This window comes from Zootoca vivipara, chromosome 10 (assembly GCF_963506605.1).
Source record: "Zootoca vivipara chromosome 10, rZooViv1.1, whole genome shotgun sequence".
In the NCBI taxonomy this organism is placed as follows: Eukaryota; Metazoa; Chordata; class Lepidosauria; order Squamata; family Lacertidae; genus Zootoca; species Zootoca vivipara.
The window spans coordinates 9,417,134-9,435,355 of record NC_083285.1 but is presented as its reverse complement, the minus strand read 5'-3'; the positions used below and the strand labels follow the sequence as shown (position 1 = coordinate 9,435,355).

The following is an 18,222-nucleotide window of genomic DNA, read 5'->3' as shown; positions in this document are numbered from 1 at the left end:
CACAGGGCGATTTACAATATAAAAACACAAAAATACATGACATGTAAGAAGCAAATTTTGGATATGCTGTACATACCAACTTTAGCTTTCATGAAGGTATATAAGCCTTGTTTTTGTAGAACCTTTAGTTTTGCAGAGTGTAGTCATATCTTAGCTTCTGCTATTGTTCTGGTAGTACAGCATGCAGAAATCATCTTTCAACTGAATGGCAACAAGTATACTAATCAAGTCCAGATCCCTTCCCTTCCGCCAGACATGGTATCAGAAAGTGACTCCCACCTTTTTCTTTATACCTCCTTTTTACTTCCTCGATACAATCAGCTGCACACCCATTTCTTTATGGCACCCTTTCTGGGTGCCATAAACTCCTCCTTCCACCCTTACGGTAGTTTCCTAACTTCCTCCCTGCCATGTCTGTGAATCATTCATTTTATTTGTGACAACTGCAGGGATTCAACTGCACTTTTCTCCTGAAGGAGCAGATTGCAATTTTATTTTATTTTTCATTTTTGTCCTAGAGGAGGTGTTGCAGCTGTGAAACAAATGAGAGAAGAGGGAAGGTAAGACAGAGCTAGAGTGGCAGCTTTGAGAAGAATCTGCAGCGACAACTCGGCCGCATTTCCACAGCCAAGCAGAGACTGAAAGAAGCCTTGATCAATTTCAGGGAAGACTGCATAGCAGATGAGACATAATGCGAGCACCCAAAGACTAAGGTATAATCTGACCTACTTACTGCAAATGCAGAACAACAACGCATTAGGACCCTACAATCCCCATTTGCATGTATTTTGAAAGAGAGGGAGAAAACACTAAACCATGTTCTGCCAAAACTATGGAAATGCAAAGACTGGTATAAGCTAAAGACTAAAGCTGTTTGTCTATAGATTTAGCATTGAGATAGCAGAAGCACACTGATGCTAAATGTATTGGTAACTGGAACCTACATGTAACTGAAGTCACACGCTTAACTATTTTGCAGTTACTGGATGTGCTCAGTGCGCCAGCTATGTACTTGCAAGTGATGCAGCTGTTCCATTCAATCCATGACTGGCTTCGTAATCAATCCATATCAAACAGTCTTCACTCCATCCACCGGATTGACAGATTCTGGACAGATCTTGTCACAGAAGAAAGGTTGATGAGAACATTAAAAACAGGCCATCCGACACAGTGGAAGAGGCTGGTGGAAGACTGTGCAGCCATAGTCTAGTGCACGTGCAAGCATCCCCATCACATGCCAGACTGGTGCCACCTCTGGTGTCTTTTCAGCACCGTCCTTTTTCAACAAGGGTGCACAATTTTATCCCAGCCTGTTTCTGTCTTGGATTTGAAATGGCTTTTATTCAAGAACTGCTTTTCTGTTGTTTTTTTCAAAAAAAAAATGAAATGGTTTTTACCGTATTTACTCGAGTCTAATGCACATCTTTTTTGTCAAATTATGTTGCGAACATTAAGGTGTGCATTAGATGCGATGGTGCATTACATTTGAATACATAGGGTACCCTGGTTGCAAATTGGCTGTGCGGGGCCAGGTGCACCCTCCCAGCCGGCCGCCACTGGGCCAGGGGAGGGGCACGCTGCTCCGTTCTGCTCCTCTGGCCGGGCAGCAGCACCACTGTACTGCTCAGTTCATGTGCCTCACCACCTTGCACACAGCTGCTGCCCGGCCAGACTAGTCGGAGCTGAGGGCTGCGCAACTGGTGAATCCGGGTGAGGGGTGCCAGGAGGCTGTTGGGCTGCATTTGGGGTGGACACCCGAGCTCAGGCAGCATGAGCATGCCAGCCACATGGCTAGTCCTCAGTGTGCCCAGGCGGTGAAGGAGCCTGTGGGTCAGAGGGGTGGCAGAGACTGTAAAAAAGGAGGCAGCCCCTCCCATAAGACAAGATAGTTTGAGGTGGTCAGTAGGGTTGGGGGATATCTAATGTGCACCTTTTTTGGCCAAATTACATTGCAAAAATTAGGATGCACATTAGATTCGACTCAAGTAAATATGGTAGTTGTTTTTATTGTTGAGGTTTCTACTGTGAAAGCACTTCAAGATACTGAATTAAATAAATAGCAGCCACAAAACAGTGACTTCACTTACTGAAATTTATCACATATGCAGCAAACAGCATGCTGGCATGGGAACGTCTAAAAAGAAACATGATAACATGAACCTGAACGAATGCTTTGATAACCGCAACACATTCAACATCGCTGATAGCAGCCTCAGAAGGCTGATAAGCAGTTTCCATGCTGCTTTTGGATATGGTTTTCTTTTTTTGCAGAAGATGCAGGTATTATGCAGAAAAGCAGACATCAAAATGGCACCAGTGGAAGGTTCCTTCTCTAACCGAGTCATAACTGGGGCCTGTGTTGAGTGTTTAGGGAAGCACACGAGATGCATTAAACACACTCCTGCATTTTAACTTGCTGTCCAGCTCTTGTCACAATATGCAACAACAGTGACTTCTACTCGCAAGTAAGGAAGAGATCGTTATTTGGGCTAACAGTGGTACCAGCTCAACAGCAAGCGCCAAAGCCCAGAAGTCATGCTTTCAAGGCACATGAGCAAGGCAAGAGGTTCATAACTGTGGTAAGAATTCACCCCTACAGCACCTTGTTCATTACCCAGGTGGAGGAACAACCACCTTTTGAATAAACCACAGAACCAAAGAAGTCCAGCATCCAGATTTAGGGACCCAGCATTTATTATAGTTATCAATAGGCCAAAGCTCACTCAACTCTTCATGCCAGTTGAGAAGGTCAACAGAGGATACTCCCGCCAAGCTTTTAAAGAAGGGCCAGGGTGGGCTCACACCTAGGACCCTAACTCTGTCAGCCTGCTGTGGATGCGTACACCCACTCTCTCTCATGGAAAGTGCATCTGATCCCACCTACAAATGTGGCATATGGTCCTCAGCAACAAGACTGTTTCCTACCCACCAGCCTCCAGTTCTGACACCTCTTCTTTGGCTGGTCAAAGTCCTTCCTCCCTCCCTGACCAGACTGTGCACTCTGCAGGAGGGATGATGGAGAGAACTGGTATAGGAACATTTATATAATATAGCAGAGTTAAACAACTCCTTGTTTGAGTTCACACAGCAGCAAGCAGATTGCTAACTCGTTTGAGTCCTTTTAATAATTATGCCTTCTACCTTCCTGCCTTCTTGCCTTCCTGGTTGATAATCCCTTTTGTCCCTCTTAAAGAAAAATACACATGAATCTGAATGATAATAACATAAACTACTCAGATTCACTGAGTACATACTTAGGTTACATAACATATAAACTATATACTAGATATTAAGGTAAAGGGACCCCTGACCATTAGGTCCAGTCATGACCCACTCTGGGGTTGCGGCGTTCATCTCGCGTTATTGGCTGAGGGAGCCTGTGTACAGTTTCCAGGTCATGTGGCCAGCATGACAAAGCCGCTTCTGGCAAACCAGAGCAGCACACGGAAACGCCATTTACCTTCCCGCTGTAGCGGTACCTATTTATCTACTTGCACTTTGACATGCTTTCGAACTGCTAGGTTGGCAAGAGCTGGGAACGAGCAATGGGAGCTCACCCCGTCGCGGGGATTTGAACCGCCAACCTTCTGATCGGCAAGCCCTAGGCTCTGTGGTTTAAACCACAGCGCCACCCAGGTCCCTCATACTAGATATTAATGAGCCCTAAAAAGACTCCATCAGAGCATTTACTACTTAACACTCCTATCATCAGCAGACCAACTGACTGTCACATAGAGGCAGTTAGTCCTCTCTTAGAATGTTGGATTTGACTGACATATCCCACAAATGGCAGATCTGCCTCCTCTCTGACATTTAGAGTCACAAGGGGAGGATCGCCATCCCTGAGTGACTGCTTTCCACTCTGTCATCTGCTCCTGCTCCTCTTGTGTCTGGGGCTGCCAAATTTAGACAATGTACACCTGTGTAGTTTGGCCTATAGACACGCAGAAGAGATTGCTATTGCTGTGGAGAATGACCATATACCAGGCTTCCTCAACCTCAGCCCTCCAGATGTTTTGAGACTACAATTTCCATCATCCCTGACCACTGGTCCTGCTAGCTAGGCATCATGGAAGTTGTAGGCCAGAAACATCTGGAGGGCCAATGTTGAGGAAGCCTGCCATATACTGTTACGGCTACAACATGGGGTCATGGCCATGGGGGAAGTGATCACAGATTTTATATACATTATCACACGCACAAACCTTGATGTAAAAAGCAAGTTTCCATTTTGTAGCTGAAATACTGCAATAATTCAGTGTGGGCAAAAATATATCCCACTGTACAATAATAAGTAATTCCTTGCTGAATTCATGCTTTTTAATCACTGCAATTGCTCCCAATTTATTAAATGAACTACTTTAAATTCATGAAGTTGGCCAAATTAAATATTTTCAGGTCACTGGGGTCCTTCTCTAAATTAGACCCATGTTTATAGTAGTACTAATTTCCCCTCAGTATGCTGGCACAAATGACTATTACCGCAGCAAATAGGGAGGTACAGTACACACCTTCCTATTTAGGTTTTACAAACTCCTTCTGAAATTTGCACATTTTAGAACACCTTGGCTTTCTCTGTAATAGGATTGTTGTTTTATTAGTTGCTGTGAGCCTCAATTTGTTTTTATGCTCTGGCTTCTATAAACACATTAAATGATCAAACTTCCTTCTCTTTTTACATTTGTAAAGAGAATCAATATGGAATACTGATCAAAATTACAATTTACATATGAATTGTGTGTGTGTGTGTGTGTGTGTGTGTGTGTGTGTGTGTGATTATATATATATAATATCTCAAATTCCCATGCATATGAAGCAAGGAGGCGGCATAAGATGAGGCGGGGAACTGAGATGCTAATGGACTCCAACTCCCAACAGCCCAAGTCACCAAGGCCACCTGGGAAGGGCACAGGCTCCCTATCCTTGGTCTAAGATGAGCATAGCCTAACATATTTCAGTGAAGGCTATGCAATGTCCTTTGTAAGTAGCATGTACCAGCGCTCAACTATGAATGTAAACATGTTCAGGATACAGTCTATCCCAATGCAAGCAAATCATGCAGATTTAATGGGGAATAATCCGATTATTTTATTGGAAGTTAGGCAAGCGACACAGGGAATACCAACAGGACAAATGAGGAAAGCAGGACCTTAAAAGAAATACGGTACCAAGAAAAATAGTTTTAGGAAGACACTATATTCCTTTTGAAAAAGCTTAAATCTAACAACAACATACAAATGTGGAAAAATCACATTTGAAGTGTTTTATACACAGTAAAAGATCAACTGCCTCAACTAAATTTGGCTAGGAGCTGTGGAAATACTGTGTGAAAGCAGCAGGCCTCGAAGGTTGCACTAGGACCTAGAAGATCAGGGCTAAAAACCACAGTCAGACATGAAGCTCACTAGGTGATCTCAGGCCAGCCAGTACCTCTCAGCTTTACCTTGGGAATGTGACCAAATTAGGAATGGGAAATGGCCCTGTAACAAAAGTAGCAAATATCATGATAGAAATGGAGGCAGGAGAGAGTTCAAAGGACTAGGCACAGGAGGAAGGAGAAGTGTGTACAATGCTATTCCAAAGGTCCCCAAACACTCTTGAGCAGATTTTTTTTTGGGGGGGTGGTGCACAAGTGGCTGCAGAGGGAAGGGGGAAGTAGTGAAAACCGTTTCTCGTGCTTTCTGCTAACAGCATCCTCTCAGAGACTTCTATCAGTGGAGATATACCAATATCAGAAAAAATCCAGTTCTTAAAATGACTAATTAATATTCTACCTTTGTTGAACAATTCAGAACTTACACGTTTCAAAATACGCTAAACATAATAGTTCAACGTAATGTTTTGTTTTGCTTCCGTGAGCTTTGTAGCATCGTGTTTAGACAAGCTTTATCATCTTCGTTTGTCTGAAGTAGCATCAATGTCTTCAAATGAAATAATGTTTTCCAATCATCATACATTTTAAATAGACACAGAGTCGAGATTTCGATGAGTGTGTGCTTGCGTTTTTTGAACCAACACTGCTTACTGGATACCTCTGAACTGCTGTGTTTCATTTCAATCTTTACCATCAACCAAGAGCAACCTTCTGGTCCATGTCTCAAACCCAAGTGTCATGAGGCTCTACTTACCGTGTTTCTCCAAAAATAAGACACCATCTTATATTTATTTTTTTCTCAAAAAAACACACTATGGCTTATTTTCAGGGGGTGTCTTATTTTTTTCCTCCTCCTCCTGCCGCGGCCAGCATTGCTGCTGCGCCTATCACTATGTCTTATTTTCGGGGTATGGCTTATATTCCTTGAATGCTTAAAAATCCTGCTATGACTTATTTTATGGGTATGTCTTAAAATAGGAGAAACAGGGTAGTTCCCACCCCAAAAGTCCAAACTCATTACATTCAGTCAACAGCACAGAACTCTCAAGAGGATTTTGTAGCCAGAAATTGGTCATTTTGGTCAAGTTTATTTAACTGCTTCCTAGCTTGGGTTTTTGCAGACAGAATTTTCTAGGCATTCATATGACATTCTTGAACTTTGAAACTTCTATTTAAAGTATTGATTTCAAACAGTGGAGGTGCCACTGAAACAGATATTCAGGCTGTTGGATCTTCCAGCAAGAGGAGGCAGAAACTCTCTCTCTACTGAATGGAAGAGGCACCCAGTCATCACACAGCATGGGGAAAGCGGGGAGGAGGCTATTACCATTCTTCCCTAGAAGCAGGTGACTGTGCTAGACTACAATCCCCCTAAAAAGCCTGTATAAATAGGGATTTCAAGAATGCTCCTTATTTGTCCTTAACTGTTGCTGTTAAAACGTAATCTGACCCACAAGTTATCCAACAAGAGATAGTAATTTGCCTGAAAACTAAGAATCACATATTTGTATTTAACAGGGAACTGATCAAGACTGGTAACAGTTGGAACTGTCAAATTATTAGGACTCTGATCTCCTAGGATCCATATCCTAAAAGGAGGTTTTTTTACACCAAGAACTCTGGCCAGAAATTTCAATGTTAGGAATAAATCCTACTCGCGAGTTACAGTCAAATAAAGTATGTATTCTGGTAAAACTAACAGTCTTGATCAGAACAAATGAATACAAACAAGAAATGAGCTTCAAGTTCACTAGAGTATATGTAGTTTGAAATAAATGTTACAACTTAGAAAATAATAGCACGTTACCATGTAAGACACAAAATATATCAACTAATAATATCTGTAAATATAAGTCCGATTTCAAAAGGGTCGTTTTATATAGAGCCGGAATGCTGAGTCGATTCAGTAAAAGAACCCAGGACAGGGCCCTGTTTCGATGTGGACGTCTTCGTCAGCTAATTTATGAGGTCATGTTGACTTGTGAAATAGATTTCTATGTTTTTCAAATATCATGCCTGAGTTTGTGGAAATGAAATTTCTGGCCAGAGTTCTTGGTGTAAAAAAAACCTTCTTTTCGGAGGATCCATATCCTTACAGGGTTTACTGCTACAAAACTGTTTAGCATTTCACAACACAGCAGAACCAATCAACATAGAGTTGTGTGTGTGCTTTTTTAGTGACAGATTCAAAATACAAGTGCATGGAATTTTCTTTCCTTGAGCGAAGAGTTATCAGTGTTCAATTGAGCAAAATGTTTAACAGCTGGGCACTAAATGGCCTGAATGCTGCCATCTCTTGGAAACAGCCTAACGACAGTAACTGAGAAATTGGTTTGTTTGTTTTTTTTATAAAAAAATTACTTCTAGAGCTAAGACCAAAACCAACCATATTCTTTGTCTCCTCACACTTTCATCCAAGACTTTGTTTTGGTATTCACTTTTTATTGTCAGTGCCTAGACTTTTTTATCCTGCATCAGTTCTTTCAAATACCACAAGGAAATCCTTGGGCAAATACAATCACATAAGGGACATTAACCCATATTAAACATGCTGCCTCAATTAAAATAAAATCATTAATGGAGACAAAACCCTTTGGATAGTATGCACTTCATTATGCGTTTCGCTATTTCAAAAATTCAAAAAGCATTCCTGGGGCAGATACCAAGAGCTGACCAATGACATTACAAGGTTAATAGCCCCGACCTAATCATATTAGAAATATTCAAGTTTCAAAGAGAGTCTATTGGAATCTGCATTTTATTAAACTGCTGAACAGTGCAGAAAGATGGCATTACACACTAAACTTCTGCTTTATGGGATTAAAATGTTAGGATCAGAGACTCCGTAGAACAGAGTGGGCTCGAAAATGAAATGTTGCATAAGCTAGTGTTAGTGGAATGATCTTCAAAGCCCTTAGGTGCAGATTAGCCTATACAACTTTGTCCTTTTCAATCCTTTGTTTTCTTTCAGGCCACCTTTGGACCCTGAAACTGCTATAATTGCAGCCCTTCAGAGGCAAAGTGAAGTGATATGTTGCTGATATGCTTCTTAGGTTGCTATGTTACAGTGATTATCTAATTAGGTACCTGCCTGAAGTGAATAATAATGGCAGCATTTAAACAAATCGATAAAATACATCCAATCAGTTCTTGGCAGGCCTTTATACCAGTTTTTATATATACTGGCTTAGAGAATAACCATTCAACTTTATGCTTGGGCAGCTCCATATAGGACTTGTATACCGTAAATGCTGATACATAAGACAATCTTTTAAGTGAGCCCATTTAATTGGTCTGGAAAGCAAGTTCCACTCTCTGAAAGTGTTGATAAAATAGAAGCTAATATAATAAAACATTTAATGCTGTTTTTGCATCTTCTCTGAAAGCAAACATAGAGGTACAAAAGGAGAAGAAAGAGGGCAACTCTGCTAGTGCAACAATCAAAACATTTTCTAGAAGTTGCAGGTTAAACTTACTTCAAATAAAGTGATTGTAAGGTTAATGAATGAGCAGAGTCTGCATAGAACATTCTGCAAAGTTTTTAAACAAATTAAGATGTATATCCTAGTAAACATTGATTCAGAGCTTCACAATGACTTACAAAATAAAATAAATAGGATCAACAGAAATGTAATGCCGTATACATGTGCGGTAATATATCAGAAGCAGAAAATAAAAAGCTGTTTGAATGCACAACAACTCACAAGCCAGATGGTCATTTCCTAGAGGTCGGAGAGCATAAAAATTGGTAAAAGGCACATTCTTGAAAAAAGACACCATAAGTAGTTCTAGGACTCTCTCCAGTTCCAGACACACCCCTGAACTACATTCCCGATTTTTCTAGGACCCCAACCACATCCAGATCAGAAAAAAACTAGGATCTCTCCTTATCACTATCATTTCTTTCTTGAGGTAGATTGATAAGACCACCATCTCTCTCTCTCTCTCTCTCTCTCTCTCTCTCTCTCTCTCTCTCTCTCTCTCTCTCTCTCTCTCACACACACACACACACACACACACACAGTATGAAATCTGGGGTCAGCAGTTAGTGAAGCTCAATCTCAACAAAATACATGTGACAGTACATAACACGCGCACACACAACCTGGGTAGCTAAAATCTAGGCAGCTTTTTCATATCTAATGCCAGTTCAACTGATGCCTGAATTCTGAATTTACAGTACCTGCCATGCCATCTCCTAAAGTGATCACGCCAGTAAATTTGCAAAGGTATTGCTATATTGGAGCCTAAACTAAAGTTTGGCATCATAGTAGGCTGTAAGAAAAGTGATTCTGCTAATTGTAGCCACTATCCTAGGGTCAAGATGTCTTAGGCAATCCCATCCCATGATCTCATCTTAGCTGGAGATTGTCATGGGAATGGCATGTACAGTAATGGCTATAGTGGGTTAAATAGACAGGACGTTTAAATCAGAATATTCCCCTCCTTCACTACTGAACATTTGTGTCAATTCTATTTATGTTTCTGAAAAGGTAGATTTAATGTAGATAAATGTAGAACATTTCTAAGTGCAGTACAACCTGTCTCATGATTTGTGTGCAAGATGTAAAATTCATTAATTTACATTGTCTATGCTTAATTGATCACAGTGCTAAATGATGACTCCCTACATATTCACCCCCATGACTTTGACGTTGACTTATTGTTCATTTCTTTAGCTAAAGGTGGGACATTTGGGGTTTTCACAGGACTGAAGAAAAATAGATGCAAACGCTTGAAAGTGCCAGGAGATAAAATAATTGTGCATGAAATTTAACTTATTCAACATTAAAATACAATGAGAACAAACGACTCGACATATTAATTCTATGTAGAACAGTATAATGGCTGAAATTGAAGGAAGTGTGGTTTCTGAACCACACTAACATATGCCTAGACTTACCTTTATTAATGTGAGTGATATATGGCTCTTTCTGGCCTCAGCTTAAGTTATAATAGCAGCTTTATGTTGGCTACTGCTTCACTAAGTGGTTAAGTTCATGAGCATATTTTATTGCAGCAGAAAACTCAGGGCATTTTGATAGATCAGTTTAGATCTAAAGATGGGTCCCCCTAAAGTTGAGGTGTCTATGTCCCAGAAATAATTTTCAATTGGGGGGGGGCAGAGAAATTAAAGTGACCATATGACCAGCTGGCTGAAACATAGCATGTGTCGGAAGTTCCATGCGAACAGGAGCTACTCCAAATTACCTCTGTATGTACAACCTATGCAGGCAAGATTTATGACAGTGAAGGTAACCCGGCAGGCCCTGCTCATATATGAGAGAGGGCATATCCCTCTTATCTTTCTGCAAAACTCCAGTGAGCCAGATGAGCCAGCTTTGTATCAGATAGCAAAGTGGCCGTTGCTTTTTCCTTCCGTTGCCTTTTCACCTGGAATAAGCCGAGTCGGTACTCTGACAATGAAACAAGCCTGCCAGCAACACTGTCACATAAACCATGTAAAATGCATACTCCCTCAATTACTGTCCCTCATCGCAGAGGTGAATTTCTCTTTGCTGGAGGAAATAGTCCCAGCTTCCTTGAAAGAGGAAGTGGTTCTTAAGAAGTCCTCCCTGGAACCTGAGGTTTTAAACAGCTACCATCAAATTGCCAATATTCCAATTCCTGGGCAAGGTGTTTGAGAGGGTGGTGGCCATAGCTGCCAAGTTTTCCCTTTTCTCGCGAGGAAGCCTATTCAGCATAAGGGAAAATCCCTTTTAAAAAGGGATAACTTGGCAGCTATGGTGGTGACCACAGCTTCAAGTGGACTTGGATGGAGCCAATTGCGTGGATCCATTTCAATCAGGTTTCAGTACTTTATTTCAGCTGTGCAATTCTCTCTCCTTGGAAGCACAGGTGGCCACATTGCCTACTAAGAACTCATCTCTTCTCCAAGCTTTTGTAGGAGCTGGCTGAGTCTGCTCTGCATAGTATACTATGTATTATTCTAGCGCTACTAGTTTTACCATCTGAATTGTTTCTGTGTGCTGTTTTGTTTTGTTTTTTATTCCTGCTGTAAACCACATTTGTGGTGAAAAGCAATCTATAAATTCAATAAGTAAAATAGTTTCATCTGAAACAGTTTCAAGGAAGACGTCTGCTTATTTCTTTTCCTGAAGACAAAGGCTACTTCACTTACTTGAAAGTCTTTTTCCTCTAAGATCTCCTTCTTCCACCTGACAAGGAAGGCAGCACACACATATAAATGGAAGTGAGAAAATCCCTCTGGTTCAGACTGAGAAAGAGAGAAAGAGAATTTAAGTATAACCAGACAATAACTGCAGTTTATTCATTATGATATTCTGTCATTTTTCTAGTTACTCCAAAGTTAATTATCTCCAGGAGGTAAAATTGTTGCTGATTTTTATGATTGAATTATTAAATCAAACTCCAAAATCAGATCCCAAATAATTTTATCTTTATTGCAGGTGGGGAATTGCTCACCAGGAACCAACACTATTTCAGAGTACTCTATCCAATTATGTATATAAAAGACATGCTATATCAATTAAGCTTTGCAGTAAGCATCAAGTAAAGATTTCTGGTGTCAGTCTTTGTTTTGAAAACTGCCTTAATTGTGCCAGTGAACCATCTTTTGTTGAGAGGAAAAGACGGTGGGGTTTTAATCCTGTTTATTCTCCTTGACTTCTTGATTGTCTTTGTCACCATTTAGCATAGTAGCATTGTACACTGCCTGCCAAAACTGAGAATATGAACATCACACTGTGATGCTTCCATTCCTACCTGTCAGAAAGGAAGAAAGGGCTTGCCCTTGGGACCCAGCTTGTGGGATACCACAGAGATAAATCTTATTTCCCAAACTATTTAACATCAACATGAAGCTGAGATCATTAGAGTTTCTGAAGTCGAATGTCCTCAATACAATACTGTTATACCATGAGAAATCCAGGTAATTACAAGCCAGTTGCCCTAGAATTTTTTCCAGGTAAATTGGTGGAAACTATTATTACAGGTAACACATTATTAAGCATATAGAAGAAAAAGTCTTGCTGAGGAAGAATCAGCATTGCTTCTGCAAAGTTAAATCCTCTGTCACAAGTATTTGACATCTTTGAGTATGTCATGATGTACTTAGACTTTCACAATGCTTTCGACAAAGTCCCTCCATCAAAGGTTTGAGTAAAATTAGCAGACACAGGATAGGAGGTTGGGTGCTCCTATGGATTATTTCTAGATAAACAGGAAATAGGGGGTAGAAGCAAACAGACAGTACTCACAATAGAAGTAAGCGGTGAGATTCCCAATGGTATTTAGAGTGTTCATAAATAATGAGGAGTTTGGGATGAGCAGTGAAATGCTGGCATTTAAACTGAGAAACATGGAATACCCTGACTTCACATTCACTGGTGATGTCTGAACAGATGGAGACTAAGCAAGAAAATCTGGAGGTCATGGTTGATAGTTCAATTAAAACTGCTATGAAAAGGGAGAATTGCAATTGGGGACTATTATTAATATGTCACTGAATCCCAATTGCTGGAGAATTAATAGCAGAAGAGTGCTATTGCTCTTCAAGCCCCATTTGTGGACTTCACTGTGGACTTCTGACCTACTTCTGATTCGAATGTTCTCAAATGGAGGTTGGGGGGAAAAAATATAAGCAGTTTTCAGTCTAGGTCCAAGAAGGACCAAAGCCATAGAAGGAACTGAGCACAAAGTTCATCAGAATCTTTACAAAAAGTGAGCACTGCTGTTATACAAGCTACATCCAAAGGCTCTTTCAAAATAATTGTAAACCATGCCATTTGCTCTTGATATTTTGCTTTTCCACATTGCGTTCCAATGCTATTTTCCTGGGCTCTTTTAAATCAAATCAAATGGGCTTAAGTATTCAATTCATTAAAGGAAAAATGCATATTCCCTTTAGGTTTAAGAATTCATCATGGTTCAGAGATAAAACTAGGCTACAAAGTATTTCAAATGGATAGTCTTGGACAGTTTTGGAAATTGAGCAAAGCACCTAATGCATAATTGCCTTTCCTAACACCTGCTACCTATTATAACTTTCCATTTGCAGCCCTTGAAGTTATGACCGGTTTCATCTTTAAATGTATGAAACAGCGGGCCAATAGCTAATAGCTATTTTTTTTATATAAAAAATAAAAAATATCAAATATAAACAATGACCTTGATTTAAATATTTTAGCAAAAGATCTTAAAGACAGATGTACAGCCTTCCAGAAGACTTATTCTGAACATATTAGGCATGACTCAGAGCGCATCACCACAGAGGCATCTGTCACCATCAATAAAAATCATTTAGAAGGTTAGCATCACAAATATTACATTGCCTTGCAAAAAGTTTATCGCTTCTGTGGATGAAATCGAAGCCATTATTTCCGACTTTGCCCACGAAAATCTCATGAATTAATCAGGGGGTGGACGTAGACCGGTGGGAAAGTTAAAGAAGTAAAACAGAACATGTTCGTGGTAACAATGTGCCCCAACAGTTGAAAAAGAAATTGTTTTTATCTATAGAATACTGCTTAATTGGTGTATCAGCTTATAATTACACTGAAACTTTCCCACCCTGTTGTACTAGGACAGGGGTCCCCAAACTAAGGCCCGGGGGCCAGATGCGGCCTAATCGCCTTCTCAATCCGGCCCGCGGAAGGTCCAGGAATCAGCATGTTTTTACATGAATAGAATGTGTCCTTTTATTTAAAATGCATCTCTGAGTTATTTGTGGGGCCTGCCTGGTGTTTCTACATGAGTAGAATGTGTCCTTTTATTTAAAATGCATCTCTAGGTATTCGTTCTTTTTTAAAAAAAAAATACAGTCCGGCCCCCCACAAGGTCTGAGAGACAGTGGACCGGCCCCCTGCTGAAAAAGTTCGCTGACCCCTGTACTAGGAGATATTTAAACCAAAAAATTTAAAGCAGGGTTGTTCAACCTCTCAGACTGAGTGGACTGCAAATGTATTTTGCCACGGAAATTGTGGGCTGCACACTGCCATGTGGGGGGGGGAGCAAAGTTAAAATTTGATGCCCCAGCCCTCATGCTGTCTTCCCAAAGCTGTAAGCTAAGTACTGAGCTTTGGGAAGGAGGTGTGAGGCTCTGGCAGGGTCCTAGATGGGAAAGTGCTAACTAGGCTTTGAAGAGGAGGCAGGAAGACTCTAGGACCATATCAGAGCCTCCTTCCCAAAGCCCAGTGCCTTGCTTTCGCAGCCTTGGGAAAGCAGTGCAAGGGCTGGGAGGGGTGTCAAATGTTGCCAAGGTCCTCTGAAAAGGCAACAAGGGCCACACGCTGGACCAACCTGGTTTAAAGAGTCAATTCTTAGCCTTGGAAGGGCTATAAACCTAACATCGTTTTAATATTATTTCTAATAACTTTTTAAGTTGTAACATTTTAGACCTGCAATATGAATCTTAAAGGTATCAAATATTAACAGTATTCTTTCAAGTGGGGTTTTTTTTTAAGTACCACACTGTAGAAGTTAAATATTTAAGACAATACGAACCCTGAACAACTTTATGTCATCAAAAATTCCTACCCTCTAAAAGGTAGAAAACTTTCGGGGGAAATAATTTCAGTTAATTTCAGGCTCAGATAAATCTAACAGCAGCAGATATATGTTTTCACATGATCGGCTCCCATCATGTTGAAAGAGGGGACTTGAGTATTTGATGCAAACAGCAAAATGGCCTCAAAGGTGTACTAAATACACCCGCAGCCATGACTTATTAATCATTACATTTAAAGCCTAGGTTAGTACAGTGTTTCCCAACAGCGCCCCCCCCCGGGATATTCCAAGGGAGCCACAGGTTTTAAATACATAAATGGGGGGGGGGGAGGGAGACGACCGCACGAGGCTAGGAGGCTACAGAGGGAAGTGAGAAGTGACAGGAATTTTTATTTTATTTTTTAAAACCTGATTGGCTGGCTATCCACTTGGTCAATAACAAGCGGGTAAGGGGGCGGCCCGTCAGGGCCTAGTGCTCCTTTCTGCCATATGAGTTTTTCTTGGTTTGTTTTCAGCAGGAGAGGGTGATCGCCGAGGCTCCCGTTTAGACCAGTACAGCTCACAATCCAGAACCCCCAGGTCAGATAAGTGTGGTGGTGGGTGGCAATGGCTAGGGCTGTGTGAGCCAGAGCTGCTTGTTGCTGCTGCCAGTGCTGGGCTCAATGGCAGCCTGGACCTGACTCTGCAAAGTGCGGAGTGCTATCCACCCCAGCGTCTAGTGCAGGCACCCCCAAACTTTGGCCCTCCAGATGTTTTGGACTACAATTCCCATCTTCCCTGACCAGTGGTCCTGTTAGCTAGGGATCATGGGAGTTGTAGGCCAAAACATCTGGAGGGCCACAGTTTGGGGGTGCCTGGTCTAGTGGATCAGGGCCTTCGGTTGTTGCAGTGTCAGCCCAGCTCTGCAAGGCAAGGGGTGAAACACACCCCAGCGCCTAGCCGAGCTGGGTCGTCTGGTGCTGCTGACTTGCATCTAGTAAATAACTGTCTACTCTGAGGAAAGCCGCACTGAGTTCAGTAGGACGTACTCCCAGGTAAGGGTGTGGGGGGGGCTACAGTGCTTAATCTAGGCAGCCAGGGCTCCTCCATATGACAAGATCTTTTTGCACCAGGTCAGTAAGGACCACTTGCTTTTTAAAATTCTTCCATATTTACAGAACTCCCTGTGTACCTTTTGGACTGTATCTACAGGTTTCCTCCTCTGTGTCAAATAACTGGGGTCAAATAAGTGTTGTTATAATGCATGGAAGATGGATCTCCCTCGGGAGGTTTTGGACTCTCTTTCCTTGGAGGTTTCTAAACAGAGTTTGGATGGCCATTTGTAATGGATGCTTTAGTTGAATTTCCTACATTGCCGGGGGCTGCCCTAGAAAAATGCCCCTGGGGGCCCCTTCCAGCTCCACGATTCTATGTTGGTTTTTTCCTGCTTCAACAATATTTCATTATGCTCCTATCATTTTATGTAATTGGTTTTTTGTATAAATTATAAAAATTATAAATAAAACCTGTTCTATTTACAAACAAAACATTTAAATACAGTGGCACCTTTGTTTACAACCATAATCCCCCCCCAAAAAAACCACTTCCAGTTTCAACGTGGTTGTAATCCAAAACGGTTACAAACCAAGGTACCACTGGTAGGACGGGATGGGGCATGGTCGTAGCAAGGATTATTTTGGGGGGCAGGCTTTTGTTAGGGGGGGCAGAACCTCAGATTTGTATTGATTTTTTTACTTATGGGGGCTATGCTCATGGGGGGCACAGAGAGGAAAAAAGGCCAGAAGGGGGCCATGGTCAGAAAAAGGTTGGGAAACATTGCATTAGTCTGAGAGACAGTAACTAGGTCAAGGTCAACCAATGATCTTCATGGCTGAGTGGAGATTTGAATCCTAATTTGCTGGGTCCAAGTTACCAGGCACTTTTCTGCTCAGTTGACCCCTGATGTGAGGTTAGCTTGGGGGGGGGGTAAGTGAACATTTATGGGAAAGGGACTTCTACTATTATTATTATTATTATTATTATTATTATTATTATTATTATTATTATTATTAGGCTACTTTTCACCATGTATAGTCACAAAGCAGTTTACAGATCTAGTTTAAAAAATCAAACAATACGATGTTTAAAACAAACAAACACATTCTTAAATCCTTATATTTCCACTTGTACTTAGAGGAACAATTTAATGGAAATTGCCTCGGAAAGCCCTTCAACAAAGCTCACTCACCAACCAAGATTGTTTCAACTGGAAAAGAACATTTCTAGACTCATAAACATAAAAGGTCTGATGTTCCTGGAATGAAGTCCATTTTCTACTTTGGAATATAGCAATATGCTAAACTTGAGATTGTCAGATAATATGGTTGGCTAAGAATGCAAGTACAGTATCCTCAATTCTTTTCTTTTTTACCCCCTTTTAGAATAAACAAAGGTTGACAACTTGACATTTCATTTAGCGTTAGGGGAGAAATGACAAGTTTATATAATATTTCCTCCCTTCTTAAAACACATTAAATTGTTATTTGCAGATTCCTCTGCAACAAACATCCTGTAATTTATAAACCATTTAAGAATATCAGAAAGACACATCTGCTGTAACTGATCATCCCTCTAGGGAAAAATATAGGTATTCCCAATTGTTAAACCTGCTACCAACGGTAATGGCATTCATCAGTGATTTTCTTGTGAGCTTTTACAATGGCCTTGCTACTTGACTGCAACCAGCTGTAAAGCTTCTTTATTCTGTTATCACATCCGCATGAGGGAATGAATGCCAAGGATTCAATAGTCCTGCTAAGGAAGCAGAGTCACACAGTTGGAATAGTAATAAGTAGACTCAATTGAAGGCATCCCTTTCACACTCCCTCGCTTTTGCAGAATGAATGCATGAATGACAAAAAATAAATAAAAAATAAAAATTCTCAGGTGCAGATGCTGAGGAAGATATACAAAATATAAATAAAATATAAAGTAGAGAATGTCACTGTTTAAAGAGAAGGGTCTGGAGAGGATATAAACTGATGTAGCATCATAACAGAGATAAAACTGACAGGCTTTATTTTGCAATTGAGAAAGTACAGAGGAAAAATCCTGGAACCCATTCTATTAACAATAAGATGCTCTGAATTTCAACCAGAGATCATACTTCCTAAACTATTAAACACTTTTATGCTTTTGGGGGGGAAGGGAGCCTTCATGGTTTCTACATTGAAGATAACGGAGATAAGGAACTTGGGGTAGTACTGTAGGTGTCTGAATTCTCATTTCCTTCCAGCACTTATAGCTATGCAATCACTCAATCGGTTTATTACGGCCATAGACCAGCAGTTTAAAAATAGCTAAAATGCAAAATTATAAAA

General features: G+C 40.8%; 1 protein-coding gene and 1 long non-coding RNA gene across 4 annotated transcripts in view; one reads left to right on the top strand and one right to left on the bottom strand.

Annotated features, from left to right (window-relative positions):
• TBC1D22A (TBC1 domain family member 22A) overlaps positions 1 to 18,222 on the bottom strand; it is a 116,011-nt gene that overhangs the window by 22,067 nt on the left and 75,722 nt on the right. For all 3 annotated transcript variants that reach the window (XM_035128569.2, XM_035128570.2, XM_035128568.2), the window contains one exon: positions 11,517 to 11,612. In XM_035128569.2, the coding sequence (XP_034984460.1) occupies positions 11,517 to 11,612 (96 nt within the window). The remainder of the gene's footprint in view (positions 1 to 11,516; positions 11,613 to 18,222) is intronic.
• On the top strand, positions 453 to 1,436 carry LOC132592746 (uncharacterized). Its single transcript, XR_009558250.1, has 2 exons — positions 453 to 713; positions 980 to 1,436. It is a non-coding gene; the product is annotated as an uncharacterized LOC132592746 (long non-coding RNA).